The sequence below is a fragment of the Anas acuta genome, chromosome 1, assembly GCF_963932015.1.
Source record: "Anas acuta chromosome 1, bAnaAcu1.1, whole genome shotgun sequence".
NCBI classification, from domain to species: domain Eukaryota; kingdom Metazoa; phylum Chordata; class Aves; order Anseriformes; family Anatidae; genus Anas; species Anas acuta.
The window spans coordinates 31,343,869-31,364,168 of record NC_088979.1 but is presented as its reverse complement, the minus strand read 5'-3'; the positions used below and the strand labels follow the sequence as shown (position 1 = coordinate 31,364,168).

Here is a 20,300-nt window from a genome sequence, read left to right as displayed (position 1 = left end):
CGCACAGTGGTTTGGTATATTTCGGACAGTTTTCTTTAATTTCTTGGAGCATGTAATCATGTCTTGTGCAGTCAGCCTCTTTAGGAGGTGAAGTTTCTCAGTTTTTTAGCTTGGGCAGACCTAAACAGGATATTCTGTCATGTCGTAAGCGACAAAAACTAAACTGTGTTTTTACAGTCCCAAGGACTTACATGGATCTGTGTTATTCTCCCATGCTCTTCAAAGGGCGGTCTAGACTTCAACTCAGTTATTTTCATGTCCAGATCATTTCCCCCACTGAATTTTACAGGACTACAGATCTAATACATCTGAACTGCCCTTACAACAAGTACTTCCACAGGATTTAGGAGAACACTTTCCACAGAGTGGACTAGTTAGATGCTGAAGTTGGTCCTACTGATAAGATAGTTACATCTCCAAATGCATAGATAAAGTGATGAGCAAAAGAGTTGAAGGAAAGAAGACTATACGGAGGCAGGAAGGATAAATTTAGGCAAGCTCTAAACAAGCAGGTATATGAAGGGGAGAGTTGATCTGAAGGGGATCTAAATGCTAAAGAAAGTGCCTACAAAAGGCAGCATGACTCAGGCTGAGCCATGGGGAGCACAGGAAGATGCAGTTCCTCATCAAGCCTTCGGAAATGCCTTTGTGGCAGACTGGCTGTGTGGAGGAAGATGGGGATCCCCACATCTCTAGTGGGTCATTGGCAGGCAGCTCAGCTCCCTCTCATTTCTTTACCCCAGTCCTCTGATAACACTTCGCACTGTCTCACCTTGCTTCGGACAGCACAAGCGTGTTCATTTTAACCCAGTCTGAGTAAAGAGGGAGTTTGGACATCCAGTGTGGCTGCCTGCCCTGCGTTCCCCATACCCAACAGGACAGGGACAACCATGAGGGCACCTCCAGGTACAGCCCTGGCAACTGTGAGGGGAGAAACCCCTTTGTGATAGGGGTACACAGCAGGGCTTTGGAGGACTTTATCCTTCTTTACCCCGAGGGGAAGACGAGCAGCTCGGCTCCCTGAGGAGGGCTCTAAGGGCAGGGGAGGGCCCGACCTAAGCCGACCCTCCCGCCGGGGAGGGAAGGGAAGAGCCGCCATAGGAGGGGAGTGGTGGCCATGTGCCTGCGTGTGGCGGTGGCGGCGGGCGGAGGGAGGACGAGTCACAGCTCCCGGGGCTGATTGGCCGCCACACTTTATAAGAGCTGCCCTGCCCGGGGCGCCGGGGGTTATTCTAAGTGTAGCGAAGCCGGGGTTTGGGGGGTGGGGGGAAAAGAGAAGAAAAAAAGAAAAAAGAAGAAGAAGGAGGAAAAAAAAAAAAAAAAAAAAAAGCTCCGTGGAGCCGCTTTGCAGAGCCATGCGGCGAGCCAGCCGAGACTACAGCAAGTACTTGCGGGGCTCCGAGGAGCTGGGCGGCGGCAACGCCCACGACAGCGCCCCGCCGCCGCCGGCCCCGCCGCAGGCGGCCCCGCCGCTGCCGGCACACCCGCACCCGCCGCCCGCCTCCCGCTCGCTGCTGGCCGCCCTCGTCCTGCTGGGGCTGGGGCAGGTGGTGTGCAGCGTGGCCCTCTTCCTCTACTTCCGAGCTCAGGTAAGCGGCTGCCGTGGGGAAAAGGGGGCGCCGAGGCGTTCAGGCTGCGGGAGGGAAGGGGAGCGGGCGTCTTAGGGTGGGAGCCCCCCGCGGCGCTTCGTGTTTGTAGCCTGACACTGCTCGTGGAAGTGCACAAGTGCACGTGTGTTGCTGTGCTAGGGAGCCACTGCAAGCAAAACACCTTATCACAGCATCTATATATTTTAAAAAACGGTGTTCCCACTCCTTTTACCCTCTCCCCTCCTTCAGGACCCTGCCCTGATAGGTTCGTGTCAGCGCTGCGCACGCTCCCCAGAAAGGATAACCAGAGTTTTCGTACCATAAAGACTACTTTTCTTCTGCTTCCTTTATTTAAAAAAAAAAGGCATAGTGTGGGTGTAATTCTGCTTTCGGCAGCTTGGCTGTCTTGCCGGTTTCTAGTTCCTGTAGATTTAGAGCAATGCTGTTGGATGGACTTTACAAACTTGAACTTTTGAGAGGGCTAAAAAATGTGGTATACCTAGGTGTAGGCTTGACTAAAATACTCCCAGAAAACTTCCTAGTGTCTAAATGTCATCTTTGCTATCACTGAGAAATATACTTTCAAAGTAAGTACGTAATTCATAATAATAAGCTATGGTAATCCACCATTGCTCACCAGTTTCTTACTGTGCAAATAACACATGGAAAAAATACATTAGGTCTTGCAGAAGTTAAGTATAATTGCGTTAGAAATAGTTTTATTTATATGGGGCATGTTTTGAATGGATTGCTGTCAAGTTTGTCTTAATCAATCTAAAGTTATCCTTTCAAACTTAATTGTATCAATCTATCTGCTGTCAAATTTAATTGTGTTAATCTATGTGAGGTTATACTTTTTTAATAACAGAACTTAGGTTTTGTGGTTTATTCTGTTAAAGTAATGAGAAGTTATTAGCAGGGGACATGTTGGTTGGTGGACTAACCAAATGTGAATTAGCAAGACTTAACTTTATGGGCTCATATTAAGAAATTACATGATTGAACAGGACTGTTCTACAAGCTCTTCAAAACCCAAAGAGGCTGACTAAACTCTGACTCAGTTTTACCATACACTTCTTATTTTCATTTGCATAAAATCATTTGGGCTAGATCATGACACAATACAAGCTGAGACAATAACCGAGGTTTTGGTTTCTCCTCAGTTTTGTTTGTTTTGTGGCTTGAGCATTTGGAATTTCACAAGACGCAAAACTAAGACTGACACCAGATTTTCATGGATAAACACATGTTTGTGGCCAAGAAATAACGTAGCACAATGCAAATGAGACAAGGAGCTGGTATATTTAAAAAGGAAAAAAAAAAAAGCTAAGAATTGAATGTTACCAATATTGCAGAATGCTGCCATTCTGAACTGCAAAAAGATTAAGGTGTTCTGTGTTTTCTTTTTGGACCCTATATGCAAAGTATTGGATCCAAGAAATTAAACACTAACAACTTGTGTTGCTCCTAAGTGTTTATAATGATTATGCTTCATGAGAAATATTTGCTCGTGGTCAATGGAAATGCAGCGCAAATTTAGGTACTCTGAGTAGATGGAGATGATGGAGTCTCATGCGCAGCACCAAGTGAGAGTGCTACGTATTTTATTTCTCTGTAATTGGGAGATGCTTCAGTATAGTCTTCAAAAGCTTTGCTTTTACTTTTTTCATTCTGGTCCGTTTCCTTCCTGTACTTAGATCAGAAAAGAATATGAATTTGTCTAATGCTGAATGAACTGGAGGGCAGTGGAACAAGCTGGAGGGGCTCAAAGCCAGATGTAGGGGCTGGATGTCAAACTCCTGCAGTTTAACCTTCAGCTTCGAGCTTATCCATTTTTCCTATTTGAAAAAAATGTGTCCAAATGTTAAGTATTCTACCATACTGAAGAGTTCATGTTTAGATAAATGGGGACCTGGAAGACAGATCTTTATTGCCGTTTCATGCATCTGTGGAAGTCTGACTTTTCACTGTAATATTTTTAAACAATGTCCTTTCAGACCTGATCTAGAATCTTGTGAGCATGCTGGAGCAGTGGCTAACAGCAAACCGCTTGCTAGGGGTCACTAGCACTTTCTGGAAGCCCGGAAGAACCCTTTCTTGGTGGTTAGGAAAGATCACAGAGTGTAAAGTGATATTTGATTAAACTTCAAGTTGGCTTAGGTTCGAAAACAAGTATAAATGGTTAACGTTTATTTTATGGAGAAAGTGCAGAATGTGATACTGTAACATTGCAAAATTGAGGCAATACTTAATAAGTAAAGTTCAATGGAATGTACTGTCTTCTAAAATCATGGCAAATCTTATCTTTATAAAATTGGCCCTTAATTCTGTAAATTCATGTGGTGTCACCCATGGTATTGGAGTTCATTTTGCCTGCCCTGAATTACTTGAAGGGAGTCCAGGGATGCAGCTAAAGTGGTTACAGATGATGAAAAACCTTGATAACAACGGGCACTGAAAGACGTGATCTCATTCCAAGGCTGGAGACGGTAGATGTATATGCACAATAGTAACATGTGTAAAGTATAGTAAAACAGTAGCTAGATTTTATCTTTAAATGGGCTCATAGCTCTAGGGTATTTACTTCCTTAATATGTTGTAAAGCTTTCTCCAATATTGTGCGTTGCATCTTGATGATTTTTTTTTCAGGTATTGAATCTTTAAGACTTCATGCTGAAGGTTTTTATTTATTCAAAGGCTAACCTTCCGCTAACCTTCTGTGCCTTGCAAGGTAGCGCTCTGCTCTCTGTAGACCACTCTGGTATTTTGTTTTGGCTCTTCAGAAGCTCTTCTCAGAACACATCCTTGAAAGCTTTTTTGTTCGTCACTTGTTGCCCGCAGTTAGGGTGTCGGTGCTCGGTATTGTCTGTTTGCAGCCATGGCAGCTCAGTACGTATTTTTTTTATAAAATGTCAGTTGCAGGATTTCTGAGAAGGGCTGCTCAGACAGGTGAGCTCATTTCCGTGGTTGAGAAGTAGTGCTGGCAGGGTATTCTTTGAAAACGGTAAGGGCAACCAGGTAGGTTATTAGTCCCAAGATCAGAGCTTCACCTTATCAGACAATAAATCTCTAGAGATTTGTGACCTGTCAGGATGGGTTGTACAGCTTCAATTTAAGTCGCCGGAGCAATCAGTGTTTCCATGAAGTCCTCAATCTTTTAATTGTAGGTGTAGAGATGATGGTTTTCTGTCTTGAGCCTTCAACAGATGAGCTATAATCTGAATAAATGCTTCTGTACAAGCTGCTGCTGTTGTTCTGGCACAGCGTTGTGTGCCATGTTTGGCTCATTGCTGATGGGCGATAGCTGCAAGTCTCTGCTGGGTGTGATTTGTCATGCCCAGGTCCTAGAAAAACGAAAATTTTTCATGATTTTCGTGTTTTAAAACCTAGTTTTGTCTGCTTTTCAGAAGTTGTTTAAATAAATCCCAAACTGGGGTAATAGTTTCTCGCTAGGAGTATTGCTGATAAAAGTGAGTACCTGCTGGCAGTCTTCTGTTCAGTGGTGTGTGGAAGGGAGAGGACTTAGATATCCAGATCCTGTCGAAGGCCCTATTTCCCCCTGGTTCCTGAAAATACCAATGTAAGTGGCTACATCTGGATTAATGGGCACTGTTTTGGGCCCCTCAGTGCCAGAGGCATAATAACAAACTGGAGAGGTTGCAGGCCTCCGTCGATGGAGTTTCCTTCAAGCTTGGCTAGACAAGGCCTCAAGCGATCAGCCCTAAGTTACACATTGGTCTTGCTTCCAGCAAGGGGTTGGACCAGGCATCTTCCAGACCTAGGTCTTTCTCTGTGAACTGCCTCTTAACAGCTGTTGGTAACTACTTGTGTTTCTTTATCTCCTCTTACGGTTGATTCTCTGAGCTCCTGTGCACTGGTGGAATCTGCTGGGATACAGTTTTAGGTTGCAGTTCTGCAGCTGTCAAAGCTAGCGCTGCCTTCCTGCTCCTCCATGCCCTTGTATTAGCTCCGATGCTTGCCTGACACCTGTAGTGAGCTGGCTTCAGGGTGCTAATCCTTCAGGAAAATGCATCAACAAAAATATACCTCAGGGTAGTGCTCCATGGTACTGGTTTAAAAAGGAGGCTGAGTGCCAGGAGTGGGATTTTGTGGTGAAGAAAGGTGAGGGCACAGAGGTTCTGTTTTAGATTAGTTTAAACAGGTAATGGGGCTGCATTTAGAAGTTATTAGTGTAGTTCTTAGTGCTTAATAGAGTTGTAATATCTATAAACAGATTTTCCTTTGGATTCTGCTGTATCAGGCTACTCCAGAAGCTGTTACTGCCTCCAAGCCATCCTGTAACTCATCTCTACCCCTCTGCTCAAAGCTGTGGCGTCTTCTGATCCTCAGGTGAAACTTTTCTGACCTGTTCAGTTCCAAATCTGCAGGGATAACTGAGACAGCTAAACCAGCTCATGGGGGCTGACATTGGTTTGAATAAGTGGGGCAAACAGCTCTCATCTGGAGCCTTCAGTAGGAGGATGCTGATGGAGGAGGCAACGGCTGTCTGCAACAAATGCTTTCCTCCAGTGTGTGCTGTTGGATGCCTGGCTGCCTGCTGTAGGCTTGAGCTTACCTCTATAATCCTAACCTTATGCTTTTAAGTTAGTTTGGTTCTTTTTTGGGGTTAGGGAATTGAATTCATGTTCATGTGAACTGTTGACATAAATTTGATTCAGTCTGGCTGTTGCGTATTTTGCAAAACCTCCTTTGACATTGTTTTGTTCAATGTTATTTACAAGGAAAGTAGCCCCTAGTTTGGTATTATCTGTAATGGATTGACCTTCCCTCACCATGATTATTCATAATATGTTATGTAATTCTCAGGTATAAATCGGTGCTTTGGTGTTTGTTATGGAAAACAGTAGAAGTAAATGTTCATATTAGACCAGCTAACCCAGTTAGAGAACTTAGAGAAAGTTTTGAGTGCACAAACCCTTCTGATGTAAAAGCAGCATAAATACACATTGAGATCAATTGCTGAGAGTCTTAGGCTATATATAAAAGAGAATGGTTAATATCTGTTGAGTGTGAGGTATATGGAGGGGGGTTAAAGAGTGAAATGGTTTGAATAATGTTTGTGCAATTGAATTCTGCCGAGGTATGATCTTGATTCTTGGAATATCCTTCTAAGTCATCTTAGAATTAAGATTGGTAGAATTTAGGAGCATTCTGTGCTTACAACTAAAAATTATATTTGATTCAATAGCAGAGATAAATTGCTAAAAATATCTTGCAGGTATTTTGGATTTACTAGACTTTGTCCAATAAAGAGGAGGTGTTTTATAGTTTTATTGTTTCTTGGTCTTTCTGAATTTGTACGATGTTACCTGGTGACTGTTTCATGCAGCAATACATCTTGCCTGCAACATACTTTGTGATAGCTGTTTTCTGTTGCTTCTGTTTCTCCCCTTGAAAAGGATGTGCTGGATGTTGTACATACATTCCCCAAATTGCTGCTTTTGACGTTTGTGTGTCATCTTGCAATCCGTATTTTTAATAGGTAGGATGCCTGCGTATGTTGCCTGCTAAAATAATTGTGATATTGCATCTAAAAATGCAATTCAGGATTATTGATTTTTACAGTAAAGGTGGGATTAATCTTTAACTAATTTTTAACTTTTGAAAGTCGATACCCAGCCTAAGCTAACAAGGTAGGCAGCTCCAGAAGATACATTTGTTTTCCTATCTTACGTACTTGTTGCCTGAAGTAAATGTTCCTACAAGGAACACTTTCTCTTCATTGCTTAGAATAAAAATTTAGCTAATAAGTTTAGCTAGTTGTCAAACTTTTCCATGGTTGAAAATTTGCCCTGATTTAAATATGTTCTTGTGTGATGAACAGACTCTTAAAACTGTGGCTGTCCTTATATTTTTGTTTCAGATGGACCCCAGTAGAATTTCAAAAGAAGATGCACACTGTGTCAGAATGCTTTTCAGATCTCAAGAAAGTATAGGTTTGCAAGATACACCATTTGAGAATCAAGATGTGAAGTTAATGCCGGAATCATGTAGAAGGATGAAACAGGCTCTCCAAAGAGCTGTGCAGAAGGTAAGTGGCAGTGTTTTCTTTTATCCTTGTAAAACTTTTCCAACATCTTTGTTCAGAGGTAAGTTCTAAAAAGTATTTTTTGATGTTTGGATAATATGGTGATGGATCTGAGATCTCACGGTGTTTGCTTATGAACCTTGGTAGTGGTTAATCAATTCTGCATTCAAATGCATTTTTTAGTTTTGTTAAAGGGAGGCTTGGAAGTCACACAGAAAACCAATCGCAGTTAGTTGATAGGCAGCTCTGACATTTGGGTGGGTGTGATGGCAGTCATCTATCCTAATACTTGTACAGGTTTGCCAACACTTTGGATGTGTAAGGACAGCTCCACTTTTTTTTTCCAAACTGATCTTCCTGACTTTCTGACAGGATTCTTCAAGCCAAGGGCATCGACGAGCAACGTGCTGTCTGAAAGATGGAAGGCACAGTATTTGTTCCCATCTACTCTTGTTTCTTACTCCTTCTGCAGTACAATAGTTTTGATTACCCAGAATGAAGAATAGTACCCTTTTTTTTTGCTCATTTTGCCACAGTGGTGGAAGATCTGCTTTGCCATTATCATAAGTAGGCATTCTTTGCCCAGCACTTGAGAATGACAGCTTTTTTTCCAAACTCAAATAGCAAAAGCAGGCAGCTAAATTAGCCCTAATGAAGAAACCTAGGCAAGCTGAATATAAGTCACAATTATTCCTTAGCAGTTACTGTGTTTGATCTCTCTGCATGTTCGTGATAGTGTTTAGTGCTAATTATGGGCTAATGAAGAAGCTGAATGTGTGCTGTGGTATTCCTGGCTTATAAAGTCCATTATCTCTTCACATCTGTATATGACTGTCAAGTTTTTCATAAAGGATACTCCATTAGATTTGAGCTGAACCCTTTACAGAGTGACTTGTACTTGACTTAACTATACAGTGCATTAATTGTGCTGATCATGTTTGTTTTTAATAGAGTACCCTCGATGACAGATCTTTTTGGGGAACAAGGCTTAAAGCTGGGAGCCTTGTTCCCTTTACTTGCCACCTCCTTAAAAAATCAGGAAAATGGATTAACTCTTTACAACTAGTTCTTGCTTCCAGCATTTTCTTTAGACTATTACTACTTGTGTGTTCTGCGTGCTGCTACTAGAGTGCTCTTTCCTGCAGCACCCTTGAGAGCAAGGAACTTATTACAGTAAGTGAATGGGAAGTTCTGCATTTTGGTTGTTTGCTGCTGGTTACTCAACAAAAGCTTTAACTTCAGTGGAGGCTGCATATTCTGCCATTCAGCACAGAGGTTAAAAGCTGCAAAGGCAGTGGCCAAGATAAGTAGTGAGTAGGATAATTTTTTTTTGGTTGATGACCGTTAGTTTGAGAACAATGATGCTTTCCCTGCCAAAGTAATCAGACTCCAAGAATTTTGAATGCTACAGAATGTATTAAGCAGCAGGGTCAGTGTTCTGGATGCTGTGTCATCATACGTTGATGACTGAAAAATAGGTAAATGTTTGCCTAGGGCTACATTTGCATCTTTTCTATTCCTATCAAGGAAATGAAAGAAACGGTGTTAAGGCAAATTAAGCTCGCCTTAAGCTGTGTAAGCTGAGCCTTTCATTGGTTCTGCTGTACTGAAAGGGAGAGATGCATCTGAATCTTATCTACAATTGGACTAGGCCCTTGTGTGGGAATGCGGTTCATGTGACTGGAAAGATGTTTCCTATTTTCTCCTCTTTATTGAGTTTCCTGAAATGTGTGTGTGTGTGTTTCAAAAGCTGGTATCCATATTTGCAGTGACAGTGCATTAGGTGACTGAAATGGAACACTTTAAAATACAGTTAAGTTCTCATTTTTTTCAGTTGTTTGTCTTAAGCAATTTAAGCTATTCAGGAAATGAAAATAGACAACCTTTTTTTTCGTTAAGTTTTATAGTCTGGTAACAGCTTTTAGCTTGCTGTGTTAGTTCTCATCTGTTTTCTTTGCACACCTGTAGGCTAGTGTTTAAATCTAAGGCTGGGACTGACATTGCAAGTGCTCTTCTGAAAACCAGTGTAGTAGTGCTGTAAGGTCAGGTCTGGAAACATTTGTCTCCTGACTTAAAAATAAAATAATTAAAAGAAAATCTAATGGTGACCTCCTCAACACATTCCAGAATAAAAATACTGCTTAGGGAGCCGCTTACTCAGTAGAAAACACATTTTCAATACTATTGCAAATAAACTTTAAAGCAGACAAATAATACACTTTCCTAGTCTGTCTGTTTGCTTAATTTTTTGCATGTAACCCTAAAAACCCTTTGGCAGCCCAGATGCACTAACCACAGTTCTTATGAAGTCTGTTATGAGTCTGAAGTAGAAAGGACTACAAACATATCTTGGTCAATTCATAAGTATCTTTTCTTGGCAATACTCCCAGCTTCTAGCAGCTTGGGGAGTTCAGGCGTAAACTAGTCTCCTACACGGCAACAACACACTTTGTAGCTAGACCTCCAGGGCAGCACTTATAAAGAGATCTATATACTTAGCAGACATTTTAAGTGCATGTGGTTTATGGACAAAGTGAAGGTTTCACGGGTGACTGTTGTAAGCTGTTAAAATTTCAGTTTCCACAGTACAACTTTACATGCCCCCTTTTTTTTTCTGCAGGCAATAGACTACTCATTTGAATAGAGGTTGCAGTGCTCACATCTCAATCTTCTGAAGAATATTGGTTTTATGCACTTTCTATTTCGCTTCCTTCCTGATCAGCATTCTTCAAACTGCTGAATTTCCGGCAAGATAATCAGATACTACTTCTTGATATCAACTAGCCTTAAAGCACTGAGGTGGTAGTAGTAGAAACATCACTAAGGGAGCTTTAGGGTCACAGCTGAAGCAGTAGGTGAATGTCCTGAGGGTGGGTCTCTTGCCTGGTCTTAAAAGGCTACTTGTAGCTACTCCAAGGAGACAATGAGATTTTGTAGAAACAAAGAGGAGGAAAAAAACATTCACAGATGTTACATGTTCCTATGTAACCTTATTTGTGTGTACTCAACATCTAATATAATGTGAAGGGCAGGACTTGTGTTTTAAGGATGCTGATGACATGCTAATGTAGTAATGGGTGTGGCAGCTTTCTAAAACCCAAAGCCTGCTGTGGATGAGGAAGAGCATTTCCCCACACTCCAGACACTTAAAGCATGGTTTTAGCTTTTAAAATTTGCAAGTTTTGCAGCCTCCCTATGGCCTTTTATTTTTTTGGAGGAAGGAAGATATCTTCATTTTTCTGACTGGCTGCTTGTTTTTTGAACAGTGACTGTATGGAAAAAGTTTGGAATATGGGAAGCAGGCCAGTAGAGTTGACATGGTGTGTAGTGAGCAAATGACACAAAGATGTACAAAAGCAGCTTATTTTAAAACTAACAGTGTGGTGTAATTTTTTTGTGTACAGTTTTTTTTTTTTCTAGAAGTAATAGCTTGGTCGCTCGCTTGGTTCTGTGGCTGAAAAGTCATTGGCAATATTTTGTCAGCAGTTCTCATGCTTTTGTGGCAGTGTCCTAGCGACAGGTTCTGTTGAGCTGTTTCTGCTTTCTTAGCAGTAGTGTGCGTTGTAATTAGGTATGAGGTGTCTAATGATGTTCAGGTGGGTTGTGTATCAGTAAGGTTTATCAGTGTCTTGGACCTGTAGAAACAGATGAAGTGGAAAAAAATCATGAAGAAATGTTTTGGAGTACCAGAGTGCTCCTGTCAAGCCCAGGCTACATCTTGGTGACCAAGGTGCTCCTAGGAAGCAGGGGAGTGGTAGGTTCAAGACCATCAAGACAAGTGGACCAAGGTCTTCCTGGCTAGCTGTTTTGCTCACCCAGTAGTGATGTTGTAGATGAATAGCACCACCATCAGTTAAAAAGAAAGTGGCTCAGAATGCATCTCACGAGTACCACAGCCTTTCTTCATGGAAGATATGCTGAGTCAGGCTGCCAGAGCACAAAAAGCCAGGTACCCAGCTGCTCAAGTCAGAGCATCTTTGGAAATGTACAGAAGCAGAACTCTAGGCTCCTAAGGAAGAAAAAAACTAGGTTATAAGGAGGATAGCAATCGGCTAGTTCAGGGACTTACCAAGCTTTTCTTTTTTTTCAGTACTGTTTTAGATAATAGAAGATTGAAATGTAAATACCTCTTTTTGGATTTGTCCAGTAGCCTCTCCAGGCAAGCATTCCCCAGAAAGAAAGGATCCTAAAGAAGACTCCAAACACAAAAGATTTCAATTAAGAAAGGAAAAAAGAAAAAGGAAGTCTCCCCTTTCTGGGGAAGGGTTTGGGAGCAGCTGTAATGCAGTGATACCTGAGAGTCTAGTCCATCTTCCACTCTCTTTTACCTCTATGCCCTGTTCTCTTCAGATGCTTTTACCACCTTTGGCAATACCAAGTACTTGCAATTTTTCTTCTTAGTACTTCCGATGAAGTTAGAGATCAGGTATGGCTAGAGGCTGATGTGCAGCTCCTAGAACTGAGCTTCATTTTCATGCTGCTAGAACTGATGTTGAAGTAAGAAGATCAGAGAGGGGAAGTGAATGTAAATGGGGGGAGGTGGACACGGGTTTTGCTTCTTTTGAAGTTGCGATTCTTCTGCTTTTCTTCTCGTCTCTACAGCAGAAAGCATCGTAATGATTCATATCTACACAATCAGCATATCTCTGCTGAAGTATTATGCTTTGATAGTCATACTACAACTTCCATGCTGCTGTGGCTTTTCATTTTGGTTTAACATTTAGACACCTACTGAAAGGAGAAAGAGAGAGAAGGTGTTACAGATTTCACTGTGGCTGCAGAATTACATAAAAGCAGGAGCTAAGTGTTTTCAAAGCAGGATTTCAAGTTCTAAAACATTGCAGTGATAGAGAACATGGTGGAGCTTCGCTGATATGGCCAAATCTGAGGTCAGTTTTATATACCTGGCGTTTAATTAGACAACCAGCAGTATGTGAGACGTAAAGAGAAAAAACACAGAATCCCACTTACATTTCAAAGATAACAATATGATTTGCTATATGCAGCGAAATGTTGCCTACTAAACATCTTGATAGTTCCATAGTATGAGATAATCTCAGTAGGAAGGAGAGTATCATCCTTGTCTTTTAGCAAGCAGATGAGGAGAGTCATGGTGGGAAACAGGGAACAGAACTGAGGAATGAACCTAATTCTGTCAAGACTGTCCAGTCTTGTAAAAAGATGTTGAAGATGTTGCTTAGACTTTTGAAAACTGCTGTTTATACATCTTCATAAGAGGAAAACAGGAGAGGATTGTTTAAAAGCAAAGCTTTGTGGTAACTGATATTTGCACTGATCTTGGTTTCTAATTTATCTGCAGTTTTGGGGAATCTATACTTCCAAACTCTGGCACCTGCTTAATTTGGACCAGTACAGATGTGGAAAATGCTTAATCCTTCAGTGCCTACACACCTTGATATGAGTAAGGCTTGGTTGCAAAGCCTTACAGTCTTGCAACCTCTCCTGTTAGTGGTAAAGCATGAGAGGTGGAGGTTTTAATTTATCTCATCATAAAGGAAATGCGGGGCTTAGTTTTCCACAGTTCGTGTGATTACATACTGGTCTCTGTGTAGAACTGCCTCCTTCGTTACCTTTTGACCCCAAGTCAATTCATAAACTTCATGGTTTTATGTGGTGCGTTTTTAGCAGTCATTGTTCCATTATACTTAGAAACGTTCCAAGTGCAATAAGTAGAAATGGCTGTAAATGCCTGTAATCACTACTCCGATGAGCAGTGCAGTGATCACATGCTAGCATTCATATCCTCCTTTATCAGAAGTATTGGACAGAGGAAGTAATTTGATTATGGTATTTAAACTGTGCGTTCACGTTATACATCCCGTAAATATCAGGATATGTATTCCAGGCCTCTGGCTATACTGTAGGTATACAGTATACCCCCATGTATACAGAGAAGATACTGTGTTGTAATTGTGCCAATGATCTGTGATACACAAGCAAGCAAGGCAACATCAAAGCAATGTCTTTTTTTTTCATTTTAGGAAGTCCAGCGTATCCTGGGAAGAGAAACACCAAGACCAGAAAAAGGTAGATGCTGATTTATGAATAAGAAATATTTTAGTTCTATTAAGCTTGTTTTGTTTTTTTTTCTGAGATAATGGATTTCTTTTATCTTCAGCTGCAATGGAGGCATTAGGAATGGACCTATACAAGAGAAATAAGCCTGAGAAGCTGCCTTTTGCCCATCTCATTATCGATGATAAGAATATTCCATCAGGTAAGTTCAGTTTTAAGTGGATACTTCTAATGCTACTATGAATGTGCTCAACTCATTACTTAAGCTGTACATGTTACTTTTCTGCTTTATATAACCAAACCAAAAGGGAATTCTCTGAGGCCTGAAATTTGAGATTTTGCCAGCCTGCTCTGTTTAGAGAAAAAAGCCATCTGCACATGAGGGGTTAGCTTCTTGCCAGGAGGGTAGTATTCTTTCCCCCTCCAAGTGCAGTGTCATAGTCCAAATGTTCAGCTTCATAAAAAGAGAACTTTAAGCAACTTGTAAAATGGCAATCAGAACTTCTACAAGCTTTCTTACTAGTTCAGATGCCTTCTGACAACCTTCTCTTCAAGTCAGATTGTGTCTTTTGACATAGCTCAGCAGTAGAGAATGCACTATCAGTAAACTTGTCTTAGCATTTTGTCTTTGGAAGATTGAATTAATTTGCTAGCTGTATACATGATAATTTGCATCTACAGAATTGGAGTCTGCCACACTTCGAGAAATTCACCCATGGGACTTTTTTTTTTTTTGCTGTCTATCTAGATGTTACTCTGTAAAGTGTATTTTTACTAGGACTAATACTTGATACTTTTTACTGATGTACATCGCTGTATTAACTCTAGGGAGTGAATTAGCACATTTGTGAGTAATGGCAACAGAAACATTGGTCTTTTTTTTTATCAGCACAATCTGTAGGAGCTTTCAGAAATACAGTCCCTGTAGCAACAAACTTTTGTTTCTCCTTTGAGGAGATCAACCTCTTCCAACACAATGAGTTGGGCTTATTGCCTCTGATCTGGCACATGGCTTATGCTTTCTTCAGAAGAGCATTACTGGAACATCAGTCATGAGGACAGCTTCTGCTGTTTGTATGGGCGCTGTGGCAGTAAGGGACTGCATCCTTTTGGACAGCTGGAACCCTGAACCTACTGATAGTGAGGTGCTTTGCTATCTTATCACTGGTGTGAGGTGCTACTCACTTGACTGGGTGGCATAGAGATTAACAACAGACATAAAGGATGAAGAATTTGCCCGTAGATCACCAGGAGTTGCTTTTCATTCTGTTTCTGACTGCAAATTTCTGGTTTCTTCCAATGTTTCTTTGCTCTACATGTCTGAAATCCTTCTAAATAGCTCTATGCCATCCATGAGTCTGGACAGATTGGTTCTTAGTATTTTAATTCCCTACTGTCATCACTCTGACCCAAAATAAGCAATGTCAAGGAGAAAAAAAATCAGTCTATCATTATCAAACAGGATTTTATTTTGTTCAAGTAATTTGCAAGGAAATGCCCGTCGTGAATAGGCATTGAACACTGCCCTTTCACCTGGTTCACAATAATACCATGCCTCAGATGGACTTCTGCAGTTGTGGAGTGACAGGGGGAAAAATAACTCTTCCTACATCTTGGCGTCCCACCCATCATTTAGCTGCAGAAGCCATAGTGGTTTAAATTAGTTGCATTAGGTTAAAGCTGGATGCTTGCTGTTTGCTTTTTACCAGAGCTCACTTTAAACACTACCTAGGTTTTAAATGAAAACAGTGAATTTTGGTTTATAAATTGATTGTATAAATTAGTCACAGTTTAAAGGAGAAGAGCACAAACAGAAATAAATGCAAATGTTAAATATGTCATTTGGGATGTGAATTGGTACCTTTAGCTAGTACCTAAAGAAACACTGGTATTTTTGAGCTATTTACAGCTACAGGTTCAGCTTAGCTGCCCTCTGCCTCCAGAAGTGTTTTTTCAGAGCAGCCAGAGCTTTGGCCCTTTCTTCAGGCTTTATTTATACCTGAAAGCTACTATAGTGCAAATAAGTAATAAATACTGTTTTACTTCATCCCTCCATCTTCTTTCCTACTAATTCTGTTGGAACTCAGTTGCGTTAGTCTTAGTTCATGCCTGCAAACATTTAAAACGTTGTTTTGATTTGTCTTGAGTTACCAGAAAGACTGAGAATTATCTCTGTTTTTTAATGCTTGTTACCATGTTTGGAAGATTACCTTAGTCATTATCTCTGACTTCTTCCTTCTGCCAACACGGTTTACTTTGTGTTGTTTCTTCCAGGGCTCCATTATAAATTTTGTATGAAAAGATGCTGTATTACAGCACTTCTGACTGTCCTGTAACTTGGATTATGTTTTGGAGTTTCCTATATGGACAGCTGAGTTGGTGCTTTTATGCTCCATTTTTTTCCTCTGCCTGTGTTTCTGCGTATTGATCACTTGGGTGTTTTACCACCTGCAGTACTGACATCCTGCTTACTCCTTCCATTAAGGGTTGCATAACATTACTTCCACCACTGTGCATTTGTGCTGTGCTACTGGCTCTGACATGCATCTTCTAAATCTCTGAATTGTGGAAAAATGTCCATCTGCCTTGGTTATTGCAGTTACAGCATTATAATCTAAGTTGAAAGGCACTTCCAGAGGTCGTTAGGTTAATCCCTTGCTCAAAACAGGTCTAATTAGACCTTTGGATAGGATTGTTCTCCATCAGCTCTTGGCTTGTCCCACTACCTGACCGTTGAGTGATACATACTGCTCCTAACACCAAACAATGTGAACAAGCATCACCCATAGCTGCTCTCAGTAGCAGAATTACAAGTCATGGTGGCACCTATTTTCCATCTTCCCTTTCAGCAAAGAATTCTGTGTTTTCATTGAGGGTTTCTTCAGAATTGCTTCTTGATTTTTGAGGCTGGCAACTAAAAAATTTACTTGCCAGGTAAAAAAAAAAAAATAAAAAAATCTGCTTAGTAATTTGCAACTTTCTGATGGGCTGCCAGTCAGTCACAGTATGCCAGCAAGCCTTTCTGCTTGGTCATACGTATACATTTCTGCCTAATATTTCTGTGCCTCTGTCCTTTGTCAGTTCAAGCAGAGATATTGGCTCTAATTTCTCACCTACCCTCCTTATTTTGAAGGTAGCACAGCTTCCCAGGGTGGTGTTTCAGGTGGATTTAACACTGTACAAGAAATGCTACAAGTTCTTCAGCTATTCTTCAGCTTCAGGGATGTGCTCTGGTATTTTAGCATTTCCTTGCAGATGAGTTATTCCAGGATAAGAAACTTAAGACCTTAGTGTGGCTACCAATTTGTTGATAGTTTTCAGAGTTTTTTTTTTTTTTTTTTTTTTTTTTTTTTTTTTTTTTGGAGGTACTGCACAGAAGGCTTCTCTGTACAAGTTTTCTTGGGTAATTTATACTTGGCTACAATGAAGCCATAAGGGAACAGATGCTTAATTAGGTCTGCTTTTGATAGCCTGTGCTTTGCTTGAGTCTCTGTGGAAGTTTTTTTGTGTCTTCTGGACTACCGGTAGAGTATTCTTCTCACATGCAAAAGTTGCCCTTTGCAGCTAGGGAAGACTCATAGCTCTCAAATTCCCCTGTTGCTACTTACCTTCCCTCACTTCAACACAAACAAATCCAGGAGGCAGCTTTAGTCAAATGTATCTGGGGTTGTTCCCCAGCATGTTTGTGAGCACCGGGGGTGGTGGGAGTAGATTGCTTTGGTTTGTGGGGGGAGGATAAGGCACTGAGTATTCCAGGCAGGCCTGCAGATGCACTGGGAGTCCAAGGCCCTCAGGTGCCTGTGCAGGTGCCTCAGAGGGAGAGAACAGAGCTGGGTTTGTGTGGGAGTTGCTGGTGGTTAGGAGAACAAGTTGGCCAACTTTCATCTCTTGTGCTATGCCCTGTGTATCGTGCTGAATAAATGGTAGGTTGTAGTGGCTCTTCTGTGCCATGGAGCATCTCGAGAAGGGCAGGGACCTGTGTGGCTTCTCAGGAGGGTGCTGTTTCCTCTGCCCATGGGTCTTGGCTGGTTCTTCTGTGACTGTTATCTGAAGCATAGATAATTTATGTAGTACCAAAGATACAGAATTGTATTGACTTTTTTCTTCCTTTTTTTTTGGTGTTCTCATTTGAGAACATGCTTATCTTTGTACTGCTGCGGTCACAAGAGCATAAACTACATAAAGGTTTCATAAACTTTCTATTTGAGGAAATATCAGTTAGATCTGTTCAGATGCTGCTTAATTATTCCTTGCAAACCCAGGTTAACTCGTAACAAGATTTGCTCTTTTTTTTTTTTTCCCATTAGCAATTTTTCATTTCAAATTCTCTCAATTGTCTGTTACCTGAATAAAGTTTTAGGTGGAATGCAATTTCTTTATAGAGCTTGTTGTGTGATTGAGTGCCATCAAACTATTTATTGGCCAAGCAAGTGCTTTGTACCATGTTCCAGCAGACATTCTGTGGGAGGGCAGCACATGATGAAAAAGGAAATTTCTTGTTTTTTTTATCATAACTGTCTAATATTCTGAAGCATTAAACTTCAGTTTAGCCTACATGAAGGTACTTGCTATTGATTTTAAAAATCTGGGTATTGCTTTTTAAATGTTGTGTTTTGTGAAATGCTTATAAATGAAGTAACTATTTTTTTTTTTTTCCTCCCCTCTCTTCAGGAACTCGTAAAGTGAACCTTACATCCTGGCATCATGACAAAGGCCAGGCAAACTTATCAAATATGACGTTTAATGATGGGAAACTAATTGTTAATCAAGACGGATTTTACTACCTTTATGCCAACATCTGTTTTAGACATCATGAGACTTCAGGCAACCTGACGAAAAGAGGGCTTCAGCTGATGGTGTATATGACTAAGACAAACCTTAAAATAAGGCGCTCTGATGTGTTGATGAAGGGAGGAAGCACCAAGTACTGGTCAGGGAATTCAGAATTCCATTTTTATTCTGTAAATGTAGGAGGGTTCTTTAAATTAAAATCTGGTGAAATGATAAGTATCCAGGTATCAAACCCATTGCTACTGGATTCATCACAAGAAGCAACTTACTTTGGGGCATTTAAAGTAAGGGATTTAGACTGAATATTTAGCATGCTTAAACTGGGGGGAGGATGGGGGGGTAGAGGTCCAGAAACAACTTGAAGGCAGAACTGAAAATTTTTTGCATCCCGGTTGCATCTGTATAAGGCATATAGCTCTAAAGACATGTTCTGCCCTGTGCTGACTCTGGCAAGAGTTCCATAAATGCATCAAGGATAAAATCGTGTAGTTCTGATTCAGTCTTACACCAGTTTTACTTCGTATGTCTCCACTGGCTTCAGTACAGTCATTATGACTTCTACATTGGTACAGTTGAAATCAGAGCAATTGGTATTACTGAATTATTTCCACATCCTGACCTGACTGCTTGGCACAAACATAGGGCAGGACAGAATTTGGCTCACAGATTGCATTTGGGGCTTAATCATGCTTGGGGCTGAGCATTCTGACCCTGAGACAGCAAAGATTGTGAATGTATAACTAATTCCATTGCATTTGATGTGGCTTTTCACATGCTTAGTTAAGCATGTTCATACTTTGCTGTGTTAGGGTTGGAAGGCTCAAACCACGGCAGAAATGAATTGTGGAACACCTAAACAGTTCAAATCACATTTTTACCTGATTAAAAAGGGCTATTTCTAGGAAGAAGGGAGATCTGGCCTTACAGTTCTAAAAGGTTAATTACAGGTCGTCATTATTGTTGCACAGCTAATTGCAAATATAGATTGCCAAAATACGGTGTGCCTTTAAAGTATTACATTGTGCCAGAACCTGCAAAGACATTTTTTTTTAGACAAAAAGTATGTATTTTTATATTCTGTAATATCTAAAGTTATATTTTAGGTGTAATGTTTTGTGTAAAAAAATGTAAATTATATTGTCCTATAGTATTTGATACAAAATATTTAAAATTCTCTTGCTGTTTGTATATTTAATGTTTTAAACTGTTTTTAATGTACAGACATGTTAAACTAGTGCACTTTTTAATCCCAATGGGAAAAATTGCAGCTAAAAGAGGTTGTTTGCAATTAGCAAATGTAATATATACCTTTGTACTTTTTTAACTTAATAGATTTCTGTTAAACTTGTCAGTATTACTTGGGGGGAGGAGGGAAACTCACACCAAAGTCATGAATAATTACACCAGAATGCTGGTCACTGGGTGCCTTTCAAACCTGGAGGGTAATTAACATTACAAAGCTGGTATTACCTGAAGGGGGGAAAAGAAAAAAACAACGTAAGACACAGAAACATATTGGGGTATTTATAGTTATTGAACAGGCATATTTTCCTACAATGAATTCCACAAGTTGTAAATTCTGCAATTGAGCAATGACTCTTTTAGCCTAGTTTCCTGAGAAAACGAAGCTTTTGTCATTGCGTTGCCTGTCCTGTTCTCCCCTTCTAGCTTCTAAAACTCTGCACCTTCCTGCCAGATCTGGCAGGTGAATGGCAGTGTCGAGAGGGATTCTTACAGGTTTTATGAGAACTGACAGCTGAGAAGGACTCAGCCAATTTTTCATTATTCGTCAGTGGCTGGCCACTGTTCATATTAGCCAACAAATTACTATGGGG

The 20,300-nt window shown here is 40.7% G+C and overlaps 1 protein-coding gene across 1 annotated transcript; it reads left to right on the top strand.

Annotated features, from left to right (window-relative positions):
* The first annotated feature begins 1,227 nt into the window (after positions 1-1,227).
* On the top strand, positions 1,228-19,944 carry TNFSF11 (TNF superfamily member 11). The gene is made up of 5 exons (XM_068675386.1): positions 1,228-1,589; positions 7,474-7,641; positions 13,641-13,686; positions 13,778-13,876; positions 18,346-19,944. The coding sequence occupies exons 1-5, from the start codon at positions 1,356-1,358 to the stop codon at positions 18,765-18,767; spliced, it is 969 nt and encodes a 322-aa protein (XP_068531487.1). The 5' UTR covers positions 1,228-1,355; the 3' UTR covers positions 18,768-19,944.
* The last annotated feature ends 356 nt before the right edge of the window (positions 19,945-20,300 follow it).

Coding starts and splice junctions, on each gene's coding strand:
- TNFSF11 (XM_068675386.1), top strand. CDS start 1,356: ATGCGGCGAGCCAGCCGAGACTACAGCAAGTACTTGCGGGGCTCCGAG. Junction 1,590..7,473: donor TCCTCTACTTCCGAGCTCAG/GTAAGCGGCTGC, acceptor TTTTTGTTTCAG/ATGGACCCCAGTAGAATTTC. Junction 7,642..13,640: donor TCCAAAGAGCTGTGCAGAAG/GTAAGTGGCAGT, acceptor TTTTCATTTTAG/GAAGTCCAGCGTATCCTGGG.